Raw genomic sequence first — 18,917 nt, 5'->3', positions numbered from 1 at the left:
AACTTCATCTTCTCATTTTATCTTCCAGTATGTTGAAATATATATTATGATCAATTTGTTTCTATCTTCTTTTGTTATAGCAGTTAATTTTTCTGAATGTCAGAAATTGTGTTTATCTTCCATTTGGCTCAGAAACCCGCCCAAAATGACGTGGGGGCGTTCCCGACGGAGCAGGCCCCGCCCCCGGAGCAGGCCCCGCCCCCGGAGCAGGCCCCGCCCCCGGAGCAGGCCCCGCCCCGCCCCCAGCCCTGCGCGCTCCGTCTGCCACACTCAACATGGCGGAGACGCTGGTCCACTTAGACGTCTGAGCAGGTCTCAAAACTGCAAGTTCCACACCAGTCATGGCTGCCCCGGGACAAGTCGTGGGTAGAGGGACCCTTGAGACGTGCGGTCTGGACCAGATTCTGGAAGCGCTGAAGCTGCTGCTGAGCCCAGGAGGTGAGAGGACGCACCTTGGCGTGGGGCTGGACCCCAGACTCTCAGGGCCCCAGTCTTCCGGGAGCGTCCCAGACCCTCCCGGGACCCTCTGCCCCGCTGCTGGGCGATTTGGGCATGGTCTAGCCTCACTTCAAACTGAAGGAAACTGAGGCTCAAAGAGAGCAGGGAACCCGATGAATACCAGCCCACATCTCTTGCCCTGTGCCCTGAGCCGTGGGTCCTTTATCTCATTCCGCTCTGCCGTGAGGTAGGGACTGCGGAAGCAGCTTCGGAGCGGTGCGGGCGCCCGTGAGCGGCAGTGCGACGTCACGACCGCTTGAGGGCGTTCGGGCTAATGGAGACGCTTGGGTAGCCAGAAATAGGGAGCAATGACGTTTGAGCTGGTTCGGGGATAGTATTTAGGGATTTCCAGTCTCCTTAATCTTTTGTGGTGCATGTAAATGGATCGTGCACTCTCCTTATATAAACGAGAACCCTGTGGCTCGCTGAAGGGATTAAATAACCTGTCCGAGCCTAAGAAGTCGTATTAGGAGTGGTCCGCGGATCTAGAACCCAAGTTTTTTTGGACTAAGGCAGATTATTCAGTATAGAGCCTTGGGTGTTCTATGGAGCTTTGAAAGGACATAACAAATAGGGCCTTCCTTGTAATTGGACTGTATGTTTTGGGGGAAGGTATTCATAGAATTAGTAAATTAAAGACACATGAAAAGCCGCGAGGTGGTATCCCTATAGGGTTGCAAATCTTGGTGCAGAAGTTTTAACCCTGAACTGCAGCAGCTGCAAACATTACACGATAGAAATGGGACGTGAAGTTAATAAATAATAGTCCTTACTAAATATCAGTACCTGTGCTGTCCTTTTTATATGTGTATCATTTAACCCTCAGCCCTTCCAAGAGATTGGTGCTGCTTGGAATTCATATTTATAGTTGAAAGAATCAAGGTTCAGGTACGGTGTGAAGCTGTTAGATTCAGTCCACACACACACACACACACACACACACACACACACACACACACACACACAGCATAGTAAATATACTATGTTCACTCAGTTAATTAAAAGTCAAACTATGAGGGCCGGTGAGCTCCGGCTTAGGCAAGCGCAGAGACTGGGGTTAGACCCCCAGCACCACATGGTGTGCCAGCCCTGCCCCTGGGTGGGGGTGGCACATGCCTATAATCCCAGCACTGGGGTGGCAGAAAACTGGAGAATCACTGAGTCCGAGCTGTGTAATGAGACCTTGTCTTTTTTTTTTTAAAGCCGAACTATGAAGTAGTTTCAAAGGCTATAGTACTTGTTTAGCAATACAACTACCTACAGCATCACTGAGAATAAGATTAAATAAGCAGGGCTGGTGAGATGGCTCAGTGGTCTAAAGCACCTACTTTGAACAAGCTAAGCTAAACAAAGCACAGGGAACGCGGTTCAATCCCCCAGCACCACATGCCAGCCAGCACGCCCCCTGGTGGGCTGAGCTGGCCACACACACTAAAAAAAATAAAAATTAAAAAAAAAAAAAAAAAAAAGATTAAATAAGCAAAAGAGTGGAAGTAATTGATGATTACAAAGCATTTATACTTCATTTATAAAAAACCCTCTTGTGCCGGTCAGATAGCTCAGCAGACTAAAGCGCCTGCTTAGGCAAAGCTCAGGGACTGGGGTTTGATTCCCTGCTCCACCTGCCATGCTGGCCCCACTCCTACTATAATCACATTAGCTAGAAGTTATGATTATTAACATTCTAGGAAATATTAATTTTTTGTTTTGAGACAGGGTGTGCTGTGACTGCAGTTGAGACTGGGTGTGATGGCGCACACCTGTAATCCCAGCGCTTGGGAGGCTAAAAACAAGAGGATCACTATGTGTCCAATCTGTGTTGTGAGACCCTGTAGACCCTGTACTAAATACATAAAAAATAAAATAAAAATTAAAACCCTCTCTAGAGTTGGGTGTAGTGGTACCTGTAATCCTAGCACTCAATGCTGAGGCAGGAGAGTCTCTGAAAATTCCAGACCAGCCTGTGCCACATAGTGAGTTCAGCCAAACCCTGTCTCAAAAGCCTTCTTTAATCTCCAGGAATGTAAAGTAAAATTATATGCAATACTCCTTTAACATACACAATTCAAGAATTCCCATTTGAAAAAAATAAAGTGTGGTAAAATTATATCCCTTTTTTTTTTTTTTTTTTTTGGAACCAGGGATTGAACTCAGGCCCTTGTGTTTGCCAGGGAAGTGTTTATTCTACTGAGCCATCTCCCTGGCCCCAATCATTTTGTATATATAGTCTGTTGTATATTAGGTGTACCTGCTTTCTGGGGGCAGGTGTTGCTGAGGGGTTTGGCTTTGTGTGTGCAGGGAACACACTCAGCCGGGCGTGGGGCCACATGCCTGCAATCCCAGCACTGGCAGGGCTGAGGCAGGAGGACTGATGTGAGGGTTTTTTTTTTTTTTTTTTTTTCTTTTTTTGTGGAACCAGGGATTGAACTCAGGCCCTTGCGCTTGCCAGGCAAGCATTTATTCTACTGAGCCATCTCCTCTCCCCGGCCCCTGATGTGAGTTTGAGGTCAGTCTGAACTATATAGTGAGGTCTCTCAAAACAAAATAAAAATAAATAGATTCACTGATCTGTCATTAACATTTAATTACTTGGGAGGCTAGAGCAGGGACCGAGAATCCCACTAATATGTAACAAAGTTGCATCATGCTTATTCTTGCATACCATTTTGCTTTGCACTTTGTTGCTGTTGTTTTGTGTGCTGTGTGTGTGTGTGTGTGTGTGTGTGTGAGTGATACTGGAGCTTGAACCCAGGGAGGGATACGCTACATGCCCAGCCCCATCTTTTCTTTCTTTTTTTTTTTTTTTTAATTTTATTTATGTGTGTGTGTGTGTGTGTGTGTGTGTGTGTGTGGCCAGCTCAGCCCACCAGGGGGCAGGGTTGGCTGGCATGTGGTACTGGGGATTGAACCGTGGCCCCTGCTCAGCTTGTTCTAAGTAGGTGCTTTAGACCACTGAGCCATCTCACCAGCCCCGCCCCATCTTTTCTTATGTTGAGATTGGCCTCTTGCTAACTTGCCCAGACGGCCTCAAGTTTTTTATATTCTTGCCTCAGCCTCCAGAGTAGCTGAGATTTGAGGTGTGCACCATCGTGCTGGCTACTTGTTTTCTGAAGAGAGGGTCTCAGTGTTCTGCCCAGACTGGCCTGTACCTCTGGCTCCAGTGACCCTCCTCCTGCAGCCTCCAGAGTATTATAGTTGGGCATGTACTTGCTGCCACCTCACACAGCACTTTGAAGTTAGTAAAAGGTGCCACATGAATCAGGATACTTTGTCACAAAGGACAGACATTTTACTCAGTCTTTTTTTTTTTTTTTTTTTCAGAACTGGGGATTGAACTCAGACCCTTGTGCTTGCTAGGCAAGTGCTTATTCTACTGAGCCATCTACCCGGCCCTAGGACAGACATTTTAGAGTGGTACTTCTAAAATGTGAGAAGGACAGTTTGGGGTTGTATGGTGAGATTTTGAGTGTGAATGTCATAGGTCAGGAGCTGGAGTCTGGAGCTGGACTGCTATGGTTAAATCCAGACTCTGCCATTTTATAGGTTGTGTGCTTTGGGGAGAAGAGCTTAACCTCTGCACCTGGCTGAAAATGAGAAGAGTAATAGCATAGTATAACCCTCCTCCCAGGGTTTTGTAATGATTGGAGTAATATACATTTAAAGTACTTAGAGTAATTTATTGACTATTAAGTAGCTTAACTTTTTAATTTTTTGAGATAGGGTCTCTATGTGCCACTCAGGCTGACCTTGAACTCACTATAGAGCCGAGGCTGGCCTGGAACTCAGTGGATCCTCCTGCCCCAGCCTCCTGCGTGCTGGGATTGCAGGCAATCTCCACCATGTCCAGCCTTAATTTTTTAAAAATGACTTAAAAATAATGAAGTGAATAAAGAGAGGAATAGGATAGCTGGGACTATTTTACCTCATTCTGCCATAAAGCCAAAGCACTGTGAGCCCATTTTCCCCACAAGGAGCCCTTATCCCATTAATTCCAGTGCTTGTTATGACCACAGCTTTAGCCTCTTTAACTTGTGTCTGGAGCCATTTGACTACAGCCAGTGCCATCACTGGGCACCTGCTTCTGTGCTAAATCTGTGGTGGCAGGAACTGTGGAAGTAGCAAGCGACTGCAACTTGGCAAGCTTTATTTTAAGATAGTTCTAGTTTCAGGAGTCTTATACTCTTAGAAATTGGTGAGGGCTTCAAAGAACTTTTAAAAACATTTATATAAAATTATTATTAGTACCTGTTGGTTTTACAAAATATTTTGTATTAAAGTATTATTTTTATATATACCCATGTAACGTACTTTGTTTTGTCTTTTTTTTGTGTGTGTGTGGTACCAGGGATTGAACTCAGGACCCTGCGCTTGCCAGACAAGCACTTACTCCACTGAGCTATCTCCCTGGCCTCTCCATTTAACGTATTTTGATCATATTCATCCCACCTATTACCTTCCCTCACCCCCATATTCTCTACCCTTATTCCTTGCATCTTGTGTAAAAATGGTCTTCGAAGAGATCTTATATGGGTTATGTCACTACATTAGAAATTGATTTTAAGTTAATGAAATGGTTAAAATATTTTATTTAAAAATAATAGACCCATTATAATGAATGGTTTAGTAGAAAGGATTTTTTTTTTTTTTAAGGGTAAGGATTGAACACAGAGAATGTTGAAACATCTTTAGTTCTTTATTTTATTTATTTATTTATTTATTTTTGGAACCGGAGATTGAACTCAGGCCCTTGTGCTTGCCAGGCAAGCGCTTACTCTACTGAGCCATCTCCCCAGCCCCTTTATTTTTTATTTTGAGCCAGGGTCTTATTAAGTTGGCCACGCTAGCATCAGATTTGTAATCTGAGAAGCTGGGATTATAGGTGTGCACCATGATAGCTGGCAACTTAATGACATTTTCAAATAAAAATAACTACAAAGTAAACTGGTGAAAAGAACAGCATGGTTTTACGTGAATTCAAGTTTTTTTATGGTTGGCTTATTGGTTTTTAAAAATATTTATTTATTTATTTAGTACATGGTCTTGCTGTGCAGCTTATAGTCGTAGTGATCTTCCTGTCTCAGCCTCCCCAGTGCTGCGATCACAGGCGCATGCCACTATGCCTGGTTTTGGTGGCTGGCATGGCGCATCCAGGATTCCGGGGCTGGCACGGCATGTGGTACCACGTATTAAATCCAGGTCCTTGCGCTTGCAAGACAGACACTTAGACCGCTGAGCTCTCTCTCCAGGCTGATGTTTGGCTTATTAGAAGATAATTGGAAAGTTGTTTTTTTGTTTTTTTTTTCCAGTGCTGGTATTAAACTTGGGGCCTTACAGCTGGTAGGCAAGCCCCCTCTCACTGAGCTACAGTGCCAGGCTGCCCCAGCTGGACCTTTATGTCTGCTCCATTCACTTGGTGTGATCATTTCAATTGAAGTAAGTAAAGAAAACCTAGACACACGTAGATAGGTAGTTGGGAAAGGGAGAGATTTCAGTCACCTAGTGGTGTGTAGTTTTCTTTTGTACCATACTAAAACTCAGTAATATAATTTCTAAAAGGTTTGTTACAACTTGGAACCTGTACTCATCAATCCGTTTTTCATACTCTGAAAAAAAATTTTTTTTTTTTCTCATACTCTGGACAGTCATGAAAGAGTAAGAAAGGCCAAAATATGTCTTTGTGTTTATTATGGAATAGTTTTTTTGTTTTTCCAAGGCTAGGGATTGATTGAAGCCCTCTGACACTGAGCCATGTTATGAAATAGTTTTGAGCTTGCAGAATCCCAAGAGGAATGTGGCAGCCCTCCTGTCCCTGTCCCACACTTTGAGAACTGCTGCTTTGAGGGAGTGCCTCCATTTATTTTCAAGGACCATAGATTTTATTTTCATCACCAGTAGAGGGCAGAAAAGACTACTTCATAAAGAGGTTTTTGGAAAAACATCATAAAGAGCTTATGTTGAGTCACTTTCTTTGTGTCCCAGGCTTGGTTCAGAGATCCCATAATGTGACTGGAAGTTGTGTAGAAGTTGCTTAGTGATGATAAAGGGCCACAAGTTATGAGAGTGCTCATTTCCTTTATTGATACATATTAACTGAAGGAATCAAGTTAAAAGTAGTGGGTCAGAGCATTTGCCCTGGACAGTTCTAGAAAAGTACTGTAAAATTATTATTCTTTTGATTTTTAGTTATTTATCCCTAGCCATACCTCCCCCCCCCAGTGGGGATTGAACCCAGTGCCTTTCCTCTGAGCTACATATCTCTAGTTCTTTTTTTGTTTGTTTGTTTGTTTGTTTTTTGTTTTGAGACAGGGTCATACCAGGATGCCTAGGGTAGCCTCAAACTTGTGATCCTCCTGCCTTAGCCTCCTTAATAACTAAAATTATCGCTGCATATTATAGTTTCAATTTCTCATTATTTTAAAAGAAGTGTGGTCTGGGGATGTAGTGGTAGAAATCTTGCCTACCGTGCACAGGTCCTGGGTTTATTTCCAGTAATAAAAAAATGTTGGCCAAGTGTGGTGGCATGTCTCTAATCCCAGCACTCAGGAGGCTGAGGCAGGAGGATTGCTGTGAGTTTGAGGCCTGGCTGAGCTATATAATAGCAAGACCTATTTCTCAAGGATCTTAATACTTTTTGTTTTTAATAGAAGCATTTAGTATTCAGTAAAGATTTTTAAAAAAAGAAAATTGAAAAATACTATAATCCCATTAGCTAGAAGTTATGATTATTAACATTCTAGGAAATATTAATTTTCCTTTTCTTTTTTATTTGGTGAGGTCCACAAGGCCTCGCTATGTAGTCCAGGCCTTGAGCTCACTGTGTAGCCCAAGGTGGTCCAGAACTTGTATTTCTCCTAGCTCGGCTTCCAGTGTGCAGGGCTTATAGGTGTGGGCCACCATCGCCTTGCAGTGATGAAGTTGAAACATTGGGCATCTTGATGCTAAGCAAGCACCCTACTGCTGTACACAGTATGTCTAGCCCTCATTTTCCCTTTTGACAAAAATGGCAATATAAAATATATTGTGTTATAGTCTGAAGGTAACGTTAGTAAGGAAATGATGTTTGTTTACTATAGGCCATTCAAAAATATAATTAAGAAAAAAAGGCCAGCTCGGAATGGTACAGGCTGAGGCCAGAGGAGGAATACTGCAAGTTCAAGGCCATCCTGGGAGATATTGTGGATTCAAGGCCAGCCTGAAATACATAGTGAGACCCTGTCTCAGAAAACAAAAACAAAACACCCCCCACAGAAACAAACAAAAATCACCAAGGCATGTGGTGTATTTGTGTATTCCCAGCTGTCTGAAAGGCTGAGATAGGAAAATTAAAAGTTCAATTTTCCCAGCCTGGAGAATTTAATGGTTTAGCCAGACCTTGTCTCAAAAAGATTTTTTTTTTTTAACTAAGAACTGGGAATATGACTCAGTGCTGTCACAAAACAAAACAATACACAACTTTGAGCTTTTGTCTCTGCATATGTACCTGATGTATTCTAATACAGTTAGGATGACAGTGTCCCTCTATTGATTGGTTTTCAGAATAATAAGTGAACAATCTCTAAAGGTAACCCACGGAAGCTGCCTCTTTGTTACTTTGAATTTGTATACTTGTTATGGTTTGGTTATTACACTCATTGTTCCTGTCCAGCTTTTGGTCTGTGGGAATGACTTCAGACTAACTCTTGGGCTCTTGTACACAACTGTTCTCAATGCCTTTTGATTCTGCTTACCTGTCTGCAATGGCAGACTTCTAGTACTATATGGAACTGAAGTTGAAGAATGGTTATTTTTGACAGTATTCTTTTTTTTCCCCCCTTCCAGTACTGGCAATCAAATTCAGGACCTTGTGCTTGCCAGGCAGGTGCTTATGCTGCTGAGCTATATCCCCAGCCTAAAGAATGGTTATTTTTGTGTGCTCTTTTTTTCCACTATTAAATATATTATTTACTGTAAGTGTTTCATAGATGCTGAGGAAGTTCCCTTCTGCTCTCAATTTGTTGGAGTTATTATCAGGAATGAGAGCTGAGTTTTACCAAATGCTTTTTCTGCATTTATTGAAATGTCACATAGCTTTTCTCCTTTAAACTGTTAATAGGGTAGATCATATTGATTGAGTTTTGAATGTTAAGCCAACTAAGCCTTCCTGGGGTAGATATCACTTAGTAATGAAATTTTTTTTTATATATTGCTCTCTCTGGTTTACAAATGTTTCGTTAAGGGTTATCAGTATTTTTGTGATGCTGGGGATTGAACCCAGAGCCATGCACATGATACAGAAGCCCTATACCATTGAGCTATATTCATAGCCCCATTTAAACCTGTTTAAAAAAAAATTTAGTAATGCATTTATTTATTTATTTATTTTTGAGACAGAGTCTCACTGTGTAGCCCAGGCTGACCTCAAACACATGGTGATTCTCCTGTCTTAGCTTTGTGAGTACTAGGATTACAGGCATGTACTACCATGCTCAGCCTAATATGTTTTATTTATTTATTTATAAATTTTGACACTAGGAATAGAACTCACGACCTTATGCTTGCTGTGTCACTGAGCTATATCCCTGGCCCCTATGTTTTATTTTTATTTATTTATTTTGGCAGAACCAGGGATTGAACTCAGGCCCTTGTGCTTGCCAGGCAAGCGCTTATTCTACTGAGCCATCTCCCCAGCCCTGATATGTTTTATTTTTTTACAGTGTCTTTACATATATGTAAAAAATAAGTAACATAGAAAATTTAAGAAACAGAACATTCCTATAGCTCCTTTTCCACCTCAACTCTAGTTTCCTCTGTTATTAACATCTTAAATTAGGGTAATACTTTTGTCACAGTTGGTTCACTCTGGACAGTATAATTGTGTGAGTTTGGATAAATGAATAATGTTAAATTTCCACTATTATCATACAGAATTGTTTAAGAAAAACAGTTTAATGTCTCTGAAAATCCCATGCTCTGCCTGCTCTTCCTCCTTTACCTTTATTCCCTTTGATGGAAGTGGGCAAGGTGTTCTACACAGAGAAATGTACAGTTTGTTTGTCTTGTACATAATCTTTTTTTTTCCCAAAAGGATCAGGTTCAAGTTCATTACAGATTACAAAGCATGATGTCTTACTGACTACCTTGAAATCTAACCTCTCCGCCTTGGAGGACAAGATTCTGAGGGATCCTCAGTGGAGGAAACTGAAACTCCTTCGAGATGAAATCGCTAATCAGGCAGGGTGGCCACAGAGCTCCGTGGACGTCACTTGGAGTTTTACTTCTCAAACCTTGTTGTTGCTGTTGTGCTTGAAGGAGACCATGATCTGCCTTGCAGCTAATTTCAACCCAGGGAAACCCAACCCTAGGACCCCAGAGGTCGCTCCTGCCCTGAGCCCTGATACACTTAGTATCGCACAACAGAAGACCGTCCAGTCCACTTTGCAATTTGTAGTCACCTTCGGTGTCTGTCCCTACCTCATGGCTGGTGTTGGAGTGCCTCTGAAATGCAGGACTGAGTTTGGTGCTGTTGTTCAAGATGTGGTGAGCCTGGATGCTGCCCCCCATGCAGCCCGGAGACTGTACACTACTTGCAGCGTTCTCCTGGATGTGGCTCGACATGCATCTCTGGGCAGCTTAATTTTCTGCCGCCACTTTGGGGATATTGCAGCAGGCCTGTGCCAACTGGGGTTCTGCCCAACCAAAAGAAAGCCCCCGACACTTTCAGAAGAGGTAAACATACATTGAGAGATTGAATGAGAGATGGTGTGTGTGTTTTGTATGGCCATTCTAAACACAACTCTTAGTTCTTTGAAAATGGGCCCAGTGAAAGATCTAGAATTTGTGTTCAATGTCAAAGCATCTCAGTGGGTAAATGAAATTCTTTGGTGGGGTTGGAAGCCACATTTGTTGGATGCTGCTCCTTTGCACACCTGGAGAGTCCATTTTATCTGTCCCTTGTCATTTGGTGGAATAGCATTGGAGGCCATTTCTTTGAACCTCTGTTTCTGAATGTGATATGTATAATACCTGCCGGTATTATACAGGTATTATATAATACCTTGGCAGGTCACTGTTTAAGTACCTACGGAAGTTCCCTGCTAGTGCTTATCAGGAAGTAACTCCTGCTAATATTAGGGTTAAATCATTCATACCTTCTTCATTAATTTCTTGGGAGAATCAAATGAGAAAGAACATGTAGAGCTCTTGGTTCAGAGGATCATTCAATCAGTGTTCATTGTTTTTATTCACTGTTAGGGTGCAAGTTTATTTTGCTCTGTCAAGAAAAAAATTTTTTTGCTCTGTTACTCTGTCAGTAAGCAGTTGAGTGCTAGCTGAAATTCTGGACCATACAAGTTGCTGTAGAGAGTGCAGCATTGTAAGATTTAGTCTACAGTCTACTTCTTTAAGTAATTCACAAACGTTTTTGGGGATAATTACTCATAAGCATGATGTTACAGGGACCACTGTGTCCCATATGGGAGGACCACCAGTGGTCCCATGAGGACTACTGGCATTAGCCTGGGAACTAGCCAGAAATAGCTGTTAAGGTATAACTGTTTCAGGCTGGGCCTGAGGCTTAGTGCTAGAGAGCTTGCCTAGCATGAACACGGGCCTGGGTTTCCATCCCCAGCACACACAAAATTAATATATAAATGTATTGAGGGGCCCTGTGGCTCACTTGCAGGGCAATGCTTCGCCATACAGCCACATCTCACTGTGCCTTGACTTTTCTTTTACCTGTCCATGGTATCCTCGTGTTGTCTTTATTCCTTTTGTGTTTGCTTTCTTTCCTGCATGTGTTCATAAGACTTTACCTAAAAGCTGCTGTCATCCAAGCAGCAGCACAAAATTCTGAGTTCTCCTAGTGCCCCAGGTGGAGCACTGTGCTTTTTACTTCAGGGTATTAACAGTTCTAGCTGTGTGAACAGCCTGTACTTCCCTGAGCTAAGGGAATCTGGATCACAGGTCTTATTACCGTTACTGAGGCCAAGAAGTACTCCAGAGTCTTAGGCAATGGACAAAAAAAGAAAAGGGAAACACAGAACCAAGTAGGAAGGGAGGATAGGGAGTTAGCAGAGGGGAGGCTTCGTGCGTTATGAAGCTGGATGAAACCCAAGAGCTACTGTCCTGGATAGTGCTTGAATTTCTGTGCTAAATAGATATGGACTGGAGCATGGCTGTTTGGGTCAGGGTGAGTACTAATCACTAAAGTGGACCAGTATGGTTCTTGCTCAGGGATGCCCAAAACAGCACCACTAATTGCTGGCCAAGTTCTGAATCAATAAAATGACCAGTTAACAGAATAAGAGAGATGGAAAGCCTAAAGGTCACCTCTTTTCCTTGAAGTTGGAGGAGATAACTTATAGGTAGAGAGAAATCTGTGTTCCAGAATTAGACACACTACTCATTAGTTCCAGAATGCCTTCTGCCCAATGGCAAGACATACATATATCCCTCCTCAGTGAGACAGCAGAATAGCCCACGAGAAAAGAAAACCGAATGAAACAATATATGCTAAAACTGGCAGATGAATGTATTTCAAGTTACCAGTAAGATAAGTTATACCTCTTGCCAGTAAGTGTAGTGAAGGAAGGAGAGAGAGCGAGGAGTGTTTTCCTAGCACAGCCTCTTCCATGTGGAAAGAAATGAAGGGAGGAGGCCTCCCTCCTCTTCCTTTCTCTCTGCTTCGAAGCCTTCTATCCCCTGCCTGGTTTATATCTTGCTAAGTCAAGTCCATATTTCCTTTAGGTTTTAACTGAAGAGGAACAAACCCTATGCAGGGGGGCCTTGAGAGACATCTTGGATCAAGCGTATCAGCCTTTAGCAGTGCGGGAATTACTTGTCCTCCAAGGAGGACCTCCCCAGGTATTTGGGCCCAGGGGCTCTTATGGGTGAATCATTAACTGATAGTGTGTGGTGTGTTGTCTTCTCCTGGAAAACTAAATGGCTTTAGTTCCTACTTAATGAATGAGCTAGTTGAGCTTTACTTCATCCTTTAGATTATTCAATGGTGTTCATAAAACTAAGTGACTTTGACCCTCAGGATAATTTATTTATTATTTATTTTTTATTTTTTGGTGGAACTGGAGATTGAACTCAGGCCCTTGCGCTTGCCAGGGAAGTGCGTATTCCACTGAGTCACCTCCCCAGCCCGACCCTCAGGATAATTTATTTTTTATTTATTTATTTATTCTTTTTAGCAGAACCAGGAACTGAACTCAGGCCCTTGCGCTTGCCAGGGAAGTGCTCATTCCACTGAGCCATCTCCCCAGCCCCCTCAAAATAATTTAAAAGACCTTTTCTTTCATAGAATTGTGATCACTTTCCCAGTAATATTATAACCTTTTAGAAAGGCTAGTAGCAGTTTTCTGTAAAGTTCATTTTATTTATTCTAAGACTGGGTCTTTTTTTAAACTAAAACTTGGCTGTTTGACAGTGTATCCTTTTGGCGGAAGTATTTGGATGACTTATCTTTGACGGGAGTATTTGAAGTCAAGAAATTAAAATTAGAGCTATTGTTTCTATTCTTAGTTCCTTTGTTTAAAAAACATACTAGTATACTACTGGCATTAAATGGATCCTGTTTTTCTTTAAAAGTCATTATTTATCAGAAAGTATTTTCTTTAATGATGCAGATAGAATTGTCTATTTGCTTTTAGTACCTAAAATTTGTTATGAACCTAGATATGTAAAAATTCATCCCTAGAATGTTCTTGGAGCTTCCTTCAGACCTTTCTGGCCTCGTACTCCATTATTATATGAGGGAATCCCCAGCTTGTCAGATTAAACACAATGCATCTTAAAAACAAAAAGCATGCGTACTGAGGTTAGCTACAGCAGAATTCAACCCCAAAATGCAGGTGTATCAGTTTGTAGATCTTTCTATTCCTCACTTTCTTAGCCATAAAATGGGGGCTAATAGTAGTGCTTTGTGAGTCCCTTTTTTTAAAAGTGTTTCTTTTTTTTTAAAAATTTTTATTTATTTATGTGTGTGTGTGTGTGTGTGTGTGTGGCCAGTTCAGCCCACCAGGGGGCAGGGCTGGCTGGCATGTGGTGCTGGGGGATTGAACCGCAGTCCCTGTGCTTTGGTTAGCTTAGCTTGTTCTAAGTAGGTGCCTTAGACCACTGAGCCATCTCACCAGGCCAAATGTTGTAGTGCCATTTTTCCAATATTTATTTGCCATTTATATTTTTCCTCTGAGAAGTGTATATTTATCTCAGATGCCCAGTTTTGGACTGGGTCTTTGAATTTGGGGAGCCTGATTTTTTAAAATTCTTTATATGTTCTAGGTAGAAGGCCTTTGTTAGAGGGACAGTCTGCTATAACTTTTTCCCAGCTTGTGGGTTTTCTTTTTACTCCGTTGGAGATTTGCTTTGAAGTACAGAAACTTTTAAAAAAGATGAGATCCCAGTTGTTGTTTGAAGTATTTCCTGTGCAGTTTGGTTTTTGTTCATAAACTCTACCTACTCCTATGTCTTTAAGATTTCTACTTAGATTTTCTTCCAGAAGATTAGTGTTTCTGTTTTAATATTTAAATCTTTGATCCATTTTGACTTGTAGCTTTGTGTATGGTGTTGGGCATGGGGCTAGTTTTAGTCTTTGGCATGTGGAAAGCCAGTTTTTCCAGCATTATTTACTAAAGAGGCTATCTTCCTTCCAGTGAGCATGTTTGGCCCTTTTATCAAAGATAAGGTGGCCGAGTGTGTTTGGAGTTGTGTCTGCATCTTCTAATCTGTTCCATTGATCCTCAGGCCTGTCTCTATGCCAGTACCATGCTGATTTTATCACAGTAGCTTTATTTTTATTTATTTATTTATTTGCGGTACTGGGGCTTGAACTCAGGACCCTGTGTTTGCCAGGCAAGTGCTTGTTCTACAGAGCTATCACCCCAGCCCAACAGTAGCTTTATAGTATAACTTCTGGTCAGGGATTGTGATACCTCCTAGCTTTCCTTTGTTTCCAGGATTGTTTTTGATATTCTGTGTCTCTTCTGGTTCCAAATGAATTTGAGGAAAGGATTAAATATTTCAGTGGCTAATTTTGATGCTTATATAGTAAAGTACAGTGTTGACAACAATGCTGTAGCAAAAAACTTAATGTTGTAGGCAAGTATTCTAGCACTAGCTACACCTGAAGCTCCCCAAATTAACATTGTAGGACAGAATGAAAGTGCTAAATCTGCTTTGTGGTGACTCCACAGATCTCTGAAAAAGGAGTCCTAGAAGAAAACCAACTCTTTCTTGAAACTGAAGTGTTTTAGGAATCAGACTATCCAAACTTGACCCTCACAGTGGTGAAGTGCTCTTGTAGTAGGAAATAATGGTCATAAAAATCTTTCTGGAAGCTAGATTTGATTGGAAGGGCTGATTGTAAGATTAAGCTCATTAATTTTGTCTTCTCCAGTACATTATATTCATAATATGTTTTTCTCTTTGGGTTTGTATTTTATTGATATTTCACTGTTTTTAGTTTTTTATTTTTATTTTTTTATTTTTTTGGTGGAACCGGGGATTGAACTCACAGCCTTGCGCTTGCCAAGGAAGCACTTATTCCACTGAGCCATCTCCCCGGCCCTTGTTTTTAGTTTTTTAAAACAATGATTAAGAAAAAAAAAAGTAGTGCCAAAGGTTTTGTTAAGAGTTAGTTTTTCTTTTTTTATTTTTTTCTAGGACTAAGTACATTCTCTGTCACTGAGATACATCCCAGTCCCCTAAATTTTGCTCTTTGGAAGTGTGTAGAATACAGTGTTAATTGCCGGTATGACTCAGTACTTTATAAAAAATAATGTCTACATGTCGAATCTGTTTCATTGAGGTTGATCATTCCTACTTCCTCTTCCTCATCAGTCTTGCACGGGTGTGAATACACAGCTTAGCTGTCGGACCCCAGCTTGGCTTCGCCGTCTGTGTGGGCAGCTTCTTTCTGAAAGATTAATGAGGTCCAACGGTGTTCAGGCAGTAGTCCGGGGCATTTTGGAAGGAGCAGGTGGTAAGATACTGCATTTTCTGTGACTTTGATTTCCATGTCCCTTTGAGTCAGAGTCGGAGGTGAGTCGCTCAGTCACTCAGCATTTGCCTTTAAAACCAGACTGAGAATGGAGGTTTAGCCCAGTGGTAGAGTGCTTCCCTACCCCTTTCCTTTTTACCCCTTCATATTTGCCATTTCTAGTGTTTTTCAGTATTTTGTGTAGATAAAAATTTTCTTCTGTCTGAAATTTTTTTGACTTTTTAAAAAAATTTCTTTTGTGGTACTGGGAATTGTGCTGAGCTATACCCTGCTCATTTTTAATTTTTTTGTTTTGACACAGTCTTACTAAATTTCCCAGGCTGAGCTCAAACTTGCAATTTTCTTGCCTCAGCCTCCCAGACTGCTGAGTAATAGGTGTGAGCCACCCGTGCTTGCTTCTTTTGACATTTTTTAGGTCTACTAGCAATGACTTTTTGCTTCTGTTTATCTGAAAAAGTCTTCACTTCGTCTTCCTTTTTTTGGACAGTATTGGAGATAGAATACACAGCCATCACACTGAAGTATGTTTCCCAGCCTTTTAAATTTTTTCTAAGTTTTGTGATAGGGCCCAGCTAAGTCACTAAGTTGCCCAGGTTTTAGGCTTAAACTTGTGATCTTCCTGTCTCAGCCTTCCACAGTGCTGGGATTAACAGGCTGTGCCACCTGTGCCTGGCATTTACCTTGCTTTTTTGAAAGGCATTTTGCTGGGTATAACAATTTGTACAAAATTACTATTTTTTCTTTTAGTACTTTAAAGATGTTACTACATTGTCTTCTCGATTGTTTGACTTCTGTTAAGAAGTCTGTTGTCCTTATTTTTGTTTCTCTGCATATGACACAAATATTTCTAAGGCATATTTATCACAGGAGACTTTAATAGGGAACTACCTTGGTGTTTGATGTCTCTTTCCATTTTGACAGCAGGGGCAGCTGGTGGGAGTGATGCTGAGGCAAAGGCTGCTGACTGGAAGAAGTGTGACTTGATTGCGAAGATCTTGGCCTCTTGTCCCCAGCAGTCTCTTTCACCAGAGAGTTACTACAGGGACATTTGCCCCCAGGTAAGTCATCTAATTTCTTTTGACCATTCAAGGATTATCTGCTTATTTAGAGAAGTAAGACTTTAAATGTTCCTCCAAAATTGAAGTGAGAGTAATGTAATGTTTATTGTTGAGTGAGAGGCTGGCTGGCTGGCTGGCTTTCTTTCTTTCTTTCCTTCTTTTTTTTGTTTTGTGGCAGGGTTACACTATGAAGTTCAAGCTGCCTTGAACTCACTTTGTAGCTCAGGCTGGCCTTGAACTCACGGCAATCCTCCTGGAGAGGCTTTCTTTCTAAGAGAATAAAAACCTGTAGAAGAGAGAAACGTAACTATTAGGTTTAAAAATGCCTCGCGGGGCCCGGGGAGATGGCTCAGTGGAATAAGCGCTTCCCTGGCAAGCACAAGAGCCTGAGTTCAATCCCTGGTTCTGGAAAAAAAAAAAAAATGCCTCCCAGGGTTAGGCCTGGAACTCAGTGGGAGAGCGCTTACCTAACATGTATGAGGCCCTGGGTTTCAGCATTCTAAGAAAAGGAAGAGTGCCTTGACATTCTTAAATGACTACACCAACTTGCTCCAGAGCTACTGTATAAAACTATAAAGTTTCATTGCGTTCTCAATTTGAAAAGCACAAAAGATTAAACTGAAAATTCTGCCTGCCAGAGACACTTCCTTAGAGGTAGTAGAGGTAGTAGAGGTAGTCAGTGCCATCAATTTTATTTTTCAGAAATAGTCATATGTATGGGTTGTATAGAGTTACATGTGGGCATATGTATGTTTGTAATTCTAATTTTTATGCAAGTGATAACTTGCTGGGTGCATTGCTTTTTATTTTGCTTTCTCCACTTAATAATATGAGATGTAACTGAAAAATACAGTGAATGTTTTAAAAAATTCATTACAATAAGAGATACAATATCATTAATCCCCTTAGACTATCCCCTTGTTTCTAACACACTTCCCATTGCTTGTCACCTTCCGAAGCAGTCCTGGCACTCCTCTTTCATGGCTTTAGCTGTGCTCTCGTGGCTGTCTCAATGTCCTGAATCAATTAAAATGTTTACCTTTCATAGTCATTTTGATTTTTTTTAAAAATTATTTTGTGTGTGTGTGTGTGTGTGTGTGTGTGTGTGGCCAGTTCAGCCCACCAGGGGGCGGGGCTGACTGGCATGTGGTGCTGGGGGATTGAACCGCGCGCGGTCCCTGTGCTTTGCTAAGTTTGTTCTAAGTAGGTGCTTTAGACCACTGAGCCATCTCACCAGCCCCAGTCATTTTGACTTTGGGGTGAGCCAGAAGTCATATGATATCAGATCCACTGAATAAGGTGGATGAAGACCCACTGTAATGTTTTTGTAATGCTTTTCCATTTGATGGCATCTGGTAGGAACATTTACCATATTGTGATCACACCTCATAAAGACGCTTATGAAAGAAGACTTCCAGAACTTCTATGGAACTAGCCTAGAGCTTGGGATAAGTGTGTTTGAAATGAGGAAGAGTTGAAGGAAATTAATGGCAGTGTGTCTTCTATTGTAATGAAGGTTTTTAAATTTAAACATTCACCGTATATTTTGATCACACTTTGTATTACTTCTGTGTCATTTCATAAAGAATCATTTCACAGATACTTCATTCTTTTGTTATTTTTGTTGGTTTAAAAATTTTAAAAAATCATTTATTTATTTATTTGATAAATAATTTCACTATACAGCTTGGACTCATAGTGATCCTGTCTCAGCCTCCCCAGCATTGGGATAACAGGTGTGCCCACCATGCCCTGTTTAGGTGGCCTGCACAGTGAGCCTGGGGTTCCAGGCCAGCATAGCATGTGGTGCTTGTGCTTACCACTCAGGTGCTTATCTGCTCTATTGCAGAGCTATCTTCCTGGCCCTATTTTTATTGTTTTTATTTCTGTGTGTCCTTTTCCTTTTTTCTTTTTCTTTTTTTTTTTTTATTTTTTTAGTTCTCAATATTTTATTACACTTTTTAGAATACGTTTACAATATCAGCAGTTAGTTTACTTTTATGTGGTTTTCTAAGGAGACACTCCCAGAGGAGAGAGACAACCTTATTCAGATTCTAATGCAGAGGCTTGAAATTCATTCCAAAGTGCACCAGGTAGAGCTTCAGAGGCCCCATGTTGAGCCCTTTTGTTTTGAACCTGTAGTCATTATTAGAGATAAACCTTCACCAGCTTTACCTGCTACATGCTTTGAAATGATGACAAATTTATTTCAGCTGTTACCAAGGCTGTAGCTTCTCTTTGTGAGGTTTGTTGGCCCAAGGGCTCCTTCAGGCTGTGTTTTCTTATTCCTTCTGAGGCCAGGAGGAAAATAGCCATTGACACTATTAGCTGAATGGATTGGAAGTGGCTTCAGGCATCTTCTGTTCAGAAGGCTGGTT

At 41.4% G+C, this 18,917-nt stretch overlaps 1 protein-coding gene across 1 annotated transcript in view; it reads left to right on the top strand.

Moving 5' to 3' along the window:
- The first annotated feature begins 284 nt into the window (after positions 1-284).
- Tango6 (transport and golgi organization 6 homolog) overlaps positions 285-18,917 on the top strand; it is a 253,744-nt gene continuing 235,111 nt past the window's right edge. The window contains exons 1-5 of the mRNA XM_004626015.2: positions 285-438; positions 9,563-10,203; positions 12,223-12,339; positions 15,322-15,463; positions 16,403-16,539. Coding sequence (XP_004626072.1) covers positions 342-438; positions 9,563-10,203; positions 12,223-12,339; positions 15,322-15,463; positions 16,403-16,539 — 1,134 coding nt within the window. The 5' untranslated portion in view covers positions 285-341. The remainder of the gene's footprint in view (positions 439-9,562; positions 10,204-12,222; positions 12,340-15,321; positions 15,464-16,402; positions 16,540-18,917) is intronic.

The sequence above is a fragment of the Octodon degus genome, unplaced genomic scaffold (assembly GCF_000260255.1).
Source record: "Octodon degus isolate 3935 unplaced genomic scaffold, OctDeg1.0 scaffold00011, whole genome shotgun sequence".
NCBI lineage: Eukaryota > Metazoa > Chordata > Mammalia > Rodentia > Octodontidae > Octodon > Octodon degus.
Note: the sequence above shows the minus strand (reverse complement) of the source record. Positions and strands in the feature narration are given on the sequence as shown.